The sequence below is a fragment of the Capsicum annuum genome, chromosome 4 (assembly GCF_002878395.1).
Source record: "Capsicum annuum cultivar UCD-10X-F1 chromosome 4, UCD10Xv1.1, whole genome shotgun sequence".
Lineage (NCBI taxonomy): Eukaryota > Viridiplantae > Streptophyta > Magnoliopsida > Solanales > Solanaceae > Capsicum > Capsicum annuum.
The window spans coordinates 66,993,216-67,002,510 of record NC_061114.1 but is presented as its reverse complement, the minus strand read 5'-3'; the positions used below and the strand labels follow the sequence as shown (position 1 = coordinate 67,002,510).

The following is a 9,295-nucleotide window of genomic DNA, read 5'->3' as shown; positions in this document are numbered from 1 at the left end:
AATCGACATTCTGAATCTATTGGCGAAGTCGAATTTTCCATCCTAGATCATTTCGATCAAATGTGGGTCGTACATATTTTCAATTTTCCAACTTTCCGATTAATAGGTCGAAATGAGCTCGGGAGCACCGAGACCCGAACCAAAGGTCTACCTACCCTAAAATCTATATTTCAGAGCTGCTGGCGCAATCCGTTCGGTCATCCGTCGCACGAATCAAAATATATCCACGTAAGTCCAAAATAAGGCTTTCGAAGCCAAAACAATAAATGAGTTATTACAAAGTTGATATCTACAAGGCTGAGAAAAGGAAACCCCTGGAATATGCAAAATCCCTTCTGACTTGGTGAATTATTTGGAGAAAAAAAGAATACAAGGGTTATTGAGAACAAACTGGAATCCTTAAGTAGCACTAGATACAAATATATATTTTGTTTATTTGGTTAGTGCAGCATGACTATTGCAAATAACATTGAGGTCAGGATGACTCTTTCACAACACTTTCTAATTGTTGAAAGTGAAATACATTTCCTTTAGCAACTAAAAAGAATCACGAAGAACACTCTATGGACTATCATTCAGATTATTAATGGTAAAAAAAATCAACTAATAAAAATATTTTGAAATCATTTAAGTCTGTTGACAGAACACCCATGGACATTATTTTCCTTCAAGAGGTTGGTTATATCTCAAATTTAGTTTTATTCGAATACTCATGTCTTCATCTCAAGCCTCGTAGACAAAATAAAACATCATTATATAGTTCCTTGCAAGCTCCTTTATTAAGCAATTGCATTATATGGCCTCTCTACCATAGGAAAAAAGAAGGGACAACCGTAACAAAGGATCAAATTAAAAAAAATCGGATCTTCCTTAATTGATTCATAAGCTTCTGTTGACAAACCCCAAAAAGCGACCATAATTTTAGCGCACTTGCAACGTCAATGGCATAAATTCACATGTGCATGACATGATTGGAAAGTTTTAAGACTTAACGACTTTGGATAGGATAATTTATCCATTATCACGCAAAGGGATGATCAAATGGTTCGTTTATGTTTTTCTGTGAAAGCTTTAGTGATCATTTCTCCACGTTAATCAAGACTGCCAACCATACCCTTTGAAAGATTTGATCTTGATTGATTACCATTTCATGATTCAAAACAAAGATTGATGGACAAAGTCAAATTATTTACATCACTTTAATTTGATTACCATTTCATGATTCAAAACAAAGATTGATGGACAAAGTCAAATTATTTACATCACTTTAATTTCCTCTTAGGCAATGAGTGTGATCACTATTACGCGGGAGGTAAGAAAAAAACAAAAGGCGATCCTTGCATAATTGCAAGGCAAGACTTAATACAATAGACCCTTGTGGTCCGGTCTTGATGCTTAGCGAGAACCTTAATGTACCAAGCTGCCTTCTTATGAGAGAAATAAGCTATAGACAAAAGAATAAAAGATTCATTTATGTCCAGGATAATAAAATGTATGGTAAGAACAATAACTATCAGGAAAAAAACTGCAAAAGAACTTTCTAAAGTTTCTACATATTAGCTGTTAAGATCTTCCTACACTACCCTTAAGAACCTTCGGCGTAGACTCAATGGCTTCGTTTGCTTGTCAAAAACTGGCATTTAGTGAGTTGCTTAAGTCACTGCATCTGAGACTTCGTCTCAGCCTGAAGATCTTTATCTTAAATTTACAAACTGCTCCTCTGCCCAAGCAAGAAGTTGCTAACAATTATCATTCACAGCCTACTTAGTATTTTTGTGGAAGAAGGTCAACAACATTAGTTGTTTCTCCTTATGGCCCCCTAGTTCCACGGCATGCCAATTTCATCCTCTGAGGGCATCGCATTTAGATCAGGTAGAAAAAAGCCTCTATTCTGATTCTCAGTCATCAAATTTTCTACCCCACGTGAATCAAATGATGCCAGGTCATCATCTATGGTGTGTCTTGACAAGAGTGAATCAGTACAGTCAGTTCTTGATGGTTCAAGCAAGTTACAGCGGTTGGACACTGATTCTGCAGTGATGATGTCATTTGAGGATTGTATATTCAAATCAAACTGGATAACAAAAGTTGATGAAATTTTAGTACACGTAACTCAAGAAAATGTATAGACAAATCTATTGTTGAAATGAAGGCAAAAAAAAAACCTTGATTCTCTTCAAGTTCTCACTCTTAATTCTTTGTTCATTGAGGGTCACATGAATGGATGCTAGTTCCTGTTAAACCAGTAAGGACACACGTTTAGACAAAGCAGATGTAGAATTAGGTTTTTGAGAAATACAGGATAGAAAAATGGAGCCGTAGGAAACCTAACCCTCTTCAGATGTACCCTCTCCTTTAGTAGCAAGTTCTCTTCCTCTTTAAGTTGAGTTAATATCTGCTGCTTAAAAAAAAAAAAACCTTCACCATTAACAACACCCTTAACACAAACTTTTTTAACTGGGGAAGAAACACAGAGTCAATAGTTCAATGCTTACCCTCTTCTTTTTTGATCTTTTGCTGCTGCAGCTGCTGCTAATATTACTTGTATCGCATGTGAAAGTGCCCTGCAAAACATGTGTCATCAAAATTTCATCACTGCAATAAAAGGCACCCAAAAGATACATAGTTTTCTTTTTTTGGCTAATACAAAAGAAGTCATCGGCTATCAGAAAAGAGAGGGACATTTTCACACAGGAAATAGCACAAGGGCAAATCACGTAAGTATACAATTTTAGAGTCTATATTACAAAATCTACCACTAGTTTCAACTTTTCAAAATATACCACTAAAAAAATAACAAAACTTATCAAATAAGGTAAAAAGAAAAAAAAAACAGTTAAAAGTATCAAAATTAGATAAAGAATAATTGATCTTCTTTCCTATAATTTCTCCTAATATATTTTCAATTCCATAACCAATTCCATTCCTTTTTTTAAAATAAAATTGTTTTGGAAAAAAATTTAAAATTACTAACATAAAATTAACATACGCACACAAAAGAACATGAAATTTGAAACCAAAAGGAGGAGCGTGTTCTATCATTCGCAAATTTCTTCTTGTTCTTTCCCCTCTCTTTTCTATTTGATTTATTTTTGTTTGCTCTTTTCTATTTTTTCTTATTATTATTAATTATTTACCTCTGTTTTATTTTATTTTTTTAATTTTCTCGTGTGTGTTACTGGTTAACACAGAAAGAGTATATAGTTACCCATTTGTAATAGCATGATTTAAGGAGACAATTTAATGATTGATGTTTTATCTTATAAATTCTTCTACTTTATTTTTCAACTAAATTTTTTTTAAAAAAAAATAGTAAATAAGATAATTGAAAAAACAATACATTTATTCGATATTTTTTGATATTTTTAAATTTAATTTATTTAATTTAATGAACATTAATTTTTAATACTTCTAAGAAAAACATCATTAATGATAGTAAATTCTCCGATTGATTCAAACCACATCTTATACAAATTTCATACACCATAAATTTATTAATAAACCATAAAATTATTAATAAACTTCTTTCTACACCATAAAATTATTGATACACCAATTTCTATATATTTCAGACACTATAAAATTATTATTATTATTGATACACCTATTTCTTAAGAGTTCAAACACTATAAAATTATTGATATACCAATTTCTAAGACACCTTAAAATAAAATTGATGATATACCAATCTCTATATAATTCAGACACCATAAAATTATTAATATATCAATTTCTAACTATTTCAAAAATAATAAAATTATTGATACACCAATTTTTATACAATTCAGACACCATAAAGCTGTTGATACACCAATTTCTATACAATTCAAACACCATAAAGCTGGTGATACACTAATTTCTATACAATTCATACATCAATTTCTATACAATTCATGCACCATAAAATTATAGATCACCAATTTCTATACAATTCATGCACCATAAAATTATAAATACACCAATTTCTATACAATTCATGCACCATAAAATTATAAATACACCAATTTCTATATTTCTATATAATTTATGCACCATTAAATCATTAACATCCTTCCCCGTCGATGTCATTGGACAATTCTCTAAACTCATAGAGACTACCCGACGATCTAATCTAATTGGCCTATTTCTTTTCAACACTCTTTCTTTCCAACACCGCATAAGTAATAGAACAATCAGTAGAAACAAACATTCGAAAAAAATTCAAAATCTCCGTAAAAAATCATATTCACTCACCATAAAATTATCGATTCACCAATTTCTAACTATTTCAAACACCATTAAATTGCTAATCCACCAATCTCTATAAAGTTCAAACACCATAATATTTTTTGAGTGAATTTACGAAGGAGTAACCGGGAACGGAGTTAGGGTTTCGGGAGGAGGAAGAGATGACGTGGCCGATGGAGTGGGGGAAGTAATAGGAGAAAGAGAAGATGTAGAAAAGGAGAGTGAGAGCGTGAAAGGCGACGAGAAAAAGCAGTAGCGGATGCCTTGCCATTTTTGATATCTGTATCACTCATTCACTGCTCAACAACACAGATGGTAATGGCCAGAGAATATTTTGGAAGTTGGAAAAGAAATATATAGGAAATTGGAAGATTAAATTGAAGAATCAGGAGTGAATTATTAGTGCGAATAACAAACAAGGTTTTTCCTTAATTTCCGAATAGCAAGCAATTTTAAAAACTCAAAAAAACTGTTTTTTTAGTGGATGATAGATTTTGTAAATAAAAACTACCTTTTGTAAATAAAAAATAATAGTGATAGTTTTTGTAATATTGATGCTTAAATTGTATATTCATGTGATTTTTCCATAGCGGGCACAATAGGATGATGTTCCTTGTCCGAAGGGAATATCGAGCCCAAGAGGATAAAAGCTTGGGGAAAGGATAGAAACGACACTTCAAATTAAACTATTTCCTTGAAAATGGCCATGAAATTTAAATTCTACTTTCTAGCCATTTTAATTTACTGACTGGTTCTATACCCTTTTTACAAAACTTTTATACAGGTTTTATACAAATCTTATACATAAATATTCTATACGAAAATTATACAGTTTTAATATATAATTTATATAATAACTATATTTTTTTTTACACGTTTTATACAACAATTATATAATTTGTATACACTTTCTATATATCGTACATATACATATTTGATAGAACTATACAATTTCTATACATATATCTTATATAGATTCATATTCTATTTAATAATTATATCGTTTTTATATAATTAAATTATTATTTCTAAAGAATAAAAAAAAGCAAAATATTTGATCAATTTAAAAATTTATAATAAAAAAAAATTGAAATATTTTTAAAAAAGCCGAATTGCCCAAGTTGAATATTGCGTCAGTATTGTATATACACTGTATCAATATCATATATGGATTACGTGGATCAAAATGACCCAAATTGAAAAATATTAGGAAATGGCCATAAAATGACATTTGTTTAGCCGACTGGATATTATTTGTCCAAATGTCAAACTTAGGCTATAATTGAGCTATTATTTTTTAAAAAGGTCATAGAGTGTCTTTTTCCCTAAAAGCTTATTGCTACGGGTCTTGGATCCAACAAATGGGATCTAATCAAATGTAGGCCCAGCCCAGTAGTCCAATGTGTAATGCGGATGACGTCAAAAAGAATAGATGGGGTTTTTCTTCACTGTGCAAGATTTAAAAAAACGAACACGTATAGGAAGAAGAGAGCAACTTCTGAATTATTCAGAGACAGATGATTCACACGAGTCCATTTTATGTGATTTGACATCCAATCCAGTCTCTTCTTCTATCTAGGAAAAAATCACCACTTTATCAATCGTTGTCCACCCTATGCTTACCAGAAGGTCACATACATACCAAACAAACAATTTCAGCCAGCCAATATCGAAAAAAGATCATTGGCAAGTGTAAATGAAAAATGAGAAAAAATAATTTAGAGAGGGAAGATATATATTTACTAAGACTCAGAGTTGGACCATTTTCTCAAATCTGGACCCCAAAATGCAAAAGAAAGGGCAAGTCGGAAAATGGATTAAACAATATGTGGGGTCCACAGAGCTTACCTATTCATTCATTCATTCAACAAAAAAACAACTCACTCCCACGCAACCAATTCACCACACACCACAAAATTTAAACCTAAAACAGAAAAAAAGAAAAAAAAAGAAAGATTTCTATCGACGACCGACTTTACACACGCATCCATGACAATACATGGAGATAGTAAAAGAAAAAAATGTCCACTTAATTTATTAGTATAGTGTAATTAATTAGTAATATAAACGGTAGAAGGAAAAATAGAAAAGAGCCAAACGTTCATTTGTTGGAAGGAAGAGCTACCTCAGATCTGAATGGAACAACACACGCCCAAAAGAAGTAAACTGGAAACAGAACAACCCAAAGTGGGGGTGGAGGAGGGTAATTTCGTCATTCACACAGAACAAGCGCCCCCCCATCCCGCTCCAAAAAAAAAAAAAAAAGGAAAAAGGTGATCTTTCTCCCTCCCCCTCCCTCCCATCACAAAAATTTACCCTCTCCCTCGAGTGATTCTCCGTAACTTCTCCAATTCTACACTACTCGGAAAAAATTAATTAGACGTTTTAAAAAACGCTTTTGCCCATGAAAATTAGAATTCACTTTGTTCCGGAGTTCAATTCCGAAAACATGTTTGGGCATGAAATTCCAGAAAATTCCGTTTCCAATTTATTCAATTTTTTTTTCAAAAAATATTAGAAATTCCAAAAACAACAAAAATGGTGCTTTCACTCCACGATTCAAAAACAACTGTAAAATTTATTTCATGGAAAACACAACTCCAATTTCTGAATATCATTTTTCACTTTGAAAACAAAAACTACTTCATTCTATTTTCACAATGAAACATGGAAAACGCCGACTTAATCTCTAGAGTGAATCGAAAACTATGGAATCGGATAATGTTAGGCGGCCGTAGATGAGATGGGGATAAGGCAATCGAGAAAAGGGAATACGAACCTTAGATCTGAAGGGGGATGATAGATCGGAAGATAGTGGACGACTAGACTCATCATAGCCGCCGTCACTAGGTGAAGCAGTACCTCCACTCCAGGAAAGAGGCGTTGTGGGGCTACATCTGGTAGTGGTGGTATACGCTTTCTTAATTGATGATAGAGATGACGCCTTCGACCTCGGCTTATGGCGACCCCAACCATTCAACGGCAGTGTCAGATGCAAACTTTTCGATGAAGAAGATGGGTGGTGATGGTGTTTGAGTCGGTAAAGCAGCTCCACCACCACTGCATCGTCTGACAAGGCAGCCGATACCCAATCGTCCTTCATCTGAAAGGTGTTACAATTGTTGCAAGTATTATAGTATGAGAAGGGTTAAAGGGAGAGGGCTAAAGAGAGGGGGTGGCGGTGAGAGAGGAATCGATGGGGCAATGGCTACTATATATATGTAGAGACTGAAACGAAACTATTTGTTTATGGGATCTCCTCTCTCTATCTCTATCACTAATATGAGAAATGAAAATCTTGTAAATTTATTTATGTATTCTGATTTGTGCGTATATAATATTATATAGTTATATACTATTATATCCCCTTTTACATTTATTGCGGAGGAGTTGTACATACAGGATTGGGAACTTCGCATACAATGCTTTGCCTTTAAACGGTTCGGGTTACAAATTTGACCCCCTCTTTTTCTCCTTTTGTATCTATTCTCTTTTTTTTCTAAACGACGGGGAGCCTAATATACACGTGGCCATTGCACTTTCCTTGTTTTCTTTTTATCGCCTGGATTAACTACTTTGTCGATGGTGCATGGTAACGAGTATTTTTCTTCAAAAAGACATAAATTCGCCCTTTGTCTGATAAATTTATTTTAGATCATTAATTCTAAGAATATTTACTTACTCTTCTAAATAATTTTAAGTTTATTAAATTTAACTCTTCGTAACTTAAATTAGGTCAAGATCGAGTGCTATTGAAATATGTGCATTCTGATTCATCGATATAACTATGTAAGCACCATGTCATTAATCTTTTATTACTTTTTTATTTTTTATTTTGCTTATTAACCATTTTTTTCGTTTTTTAAATGTCTTCTTTTACAACTTATATATACTAATTGATGGGAAACAACAAAAAATAATAATAACAATATTATTCAACTGTTAACAAAATTATAATATAATAATAATATCCATAGTACAATAATATATGAAAAATTATAACAATATTATTTTAAGTAATATATTTATTATACTTGAGTAGTGCTAGACACTATTCTAAGAAACTATTTCAGCAGTGTAAAATGTTTTCTCAAGATTAAACAAACACTTTCCTAATTAATTAAAGGATACAAGAATCAACAAAATTATTAATACAAATACCAACAAATTCTAATATTAAAGCATAAGGTAATATAAAATGTAACTAAAGAAAAGAAGGAAAATTTTTGAAAGGATTGGCAGTAAGTGCTATATTGGTTGATATATTTGCAAAAGGGGAGAAATGCTATTTATAGCATTCGTTGAGGCGGTCAGAGGCGGCAAAATGTTTTCTTTTTTTATTTTTTCGTTCTCTCCAAGTGAATTTTTCCTTTCTCTCCAAGAAAATTTTCCTTTCTTTCCAAGCTAGTTTAAAACTCTTACTAACTAATTCTTTTGAAATAAAATATTTCACTTACAATCCCTACATTATTTCAAAAGAATTTATAGAAAAATGTTTTAACTTGTTGGATTTGCATGGACAAAATGCAGTAGGTTTGATGTCTTTTGGACTATGAACCAAACTTAAATCAATAAAATTTAACTTACAGAATTATTAGTGAAATATAATATTTCTATGAATCAAATAATTCTAGTTGTAAGTCAGAGATTTTATCAATTACATTTTGATCGTAATTTTATTGTTCAACGTGGTTTTGCGCTAATAGGCCATGCGCGTGCCTGGTATTCATATGAGCTCTAGAGACTAAGGCCAAAAGTCTCGTAGGAACGACCTCATTCCACTTCACATATAGGTGAATTTATCAAGTGTACACTGTTTTAAATACACCATCCATAAGGGCTATGAATTCATTAAGAGTTAATAACCCATCCCTCAATTTTAATAGCAGTTCAAGCACTCTCAATAAGTGCGTAGAGTCAATATCGACTTGTTATTACCCATATGAACCTACTTCATGGGATCTCCAATCTCATAGGTTGGGTTACCATCTCTATTGACAATCATATTGGTCTTAACCCCATCTCTTTTGATGTTTGAAAAATTAATTTTCTTCCCACGAGTTTAATC

The 9,295-nt window shown here is 32.3% G+C and overlaps 1 protein-coding gene across 5 annotated transcripts; it reads right to left on the bottom strand.

The window, feature by feature from the left end:
- Positions 1-1,445: 1,445 nt before the first annotated feature.
- Positions 1,446-7,948, bottom strand: LOC124898158. Of its 5 annotated transcripts, none has more exons than XM_047411834.1 (5): positions 7,007-7,948; positions 2,496-2,564; positions 2,333-2,401; positions 2,166-2,234; positions 1,446-2,074 (listed from the first exon to the last, which is right to left on the bottom strand). In XM_047411834.1, the coding sequence occupies exons 1-5, from the start codon at positions 7,328-7,330 to the stop codon at positions 1,820-1,822; spliced, it is 786 nt and encodes a 261-aa protein (XP_047267790.1). In that variant the 5' UTR covers positions 7,331-7,948; the 3' UTR covers positions 1,446-1,819. The 5 variants fall into 5 exon arrangements, with proteins under 5 accessions (XP_047267790.1, XP_047267791.1, XP_047267794.1 ...); XM_047411835.1 differs by having other exon boundaries at positions 2,333-2,398; positions 7,007-7,671; XM_047411838.1 differs by having other exon boundaries at positions 1,446-2,031; positions 2,333-2,398; positions 7,007-7,635.
- Positions 7,949-9,295: the final 1,347 nt, after the last annotated feature.

Bases quoted from the DNA above. Each gene is read 5' to 3' on its own strand.
- LOC124898158 (XM_047411834.1), bottom strand. From the start codon at position 7,330: ATGAAGGACGATTGGGTATCGGCTGCCTTGTCAGACGATGCAGTGGTG. The intron at 2,235-2,332 runs GTTAGGTTTCCT...CTGGTTTAACAG, and splicing joins AGAGGGTACATCTGAAGAGG to GAACTAGCATCCATTCATGT. The intron at 2,075-2,165 runs GTTTTTTTTTTG...TTTGTTATCCAG, and splicing joins AGAACTTGAAGAGAATCAAG to TTTGATTTGAATATACAATC.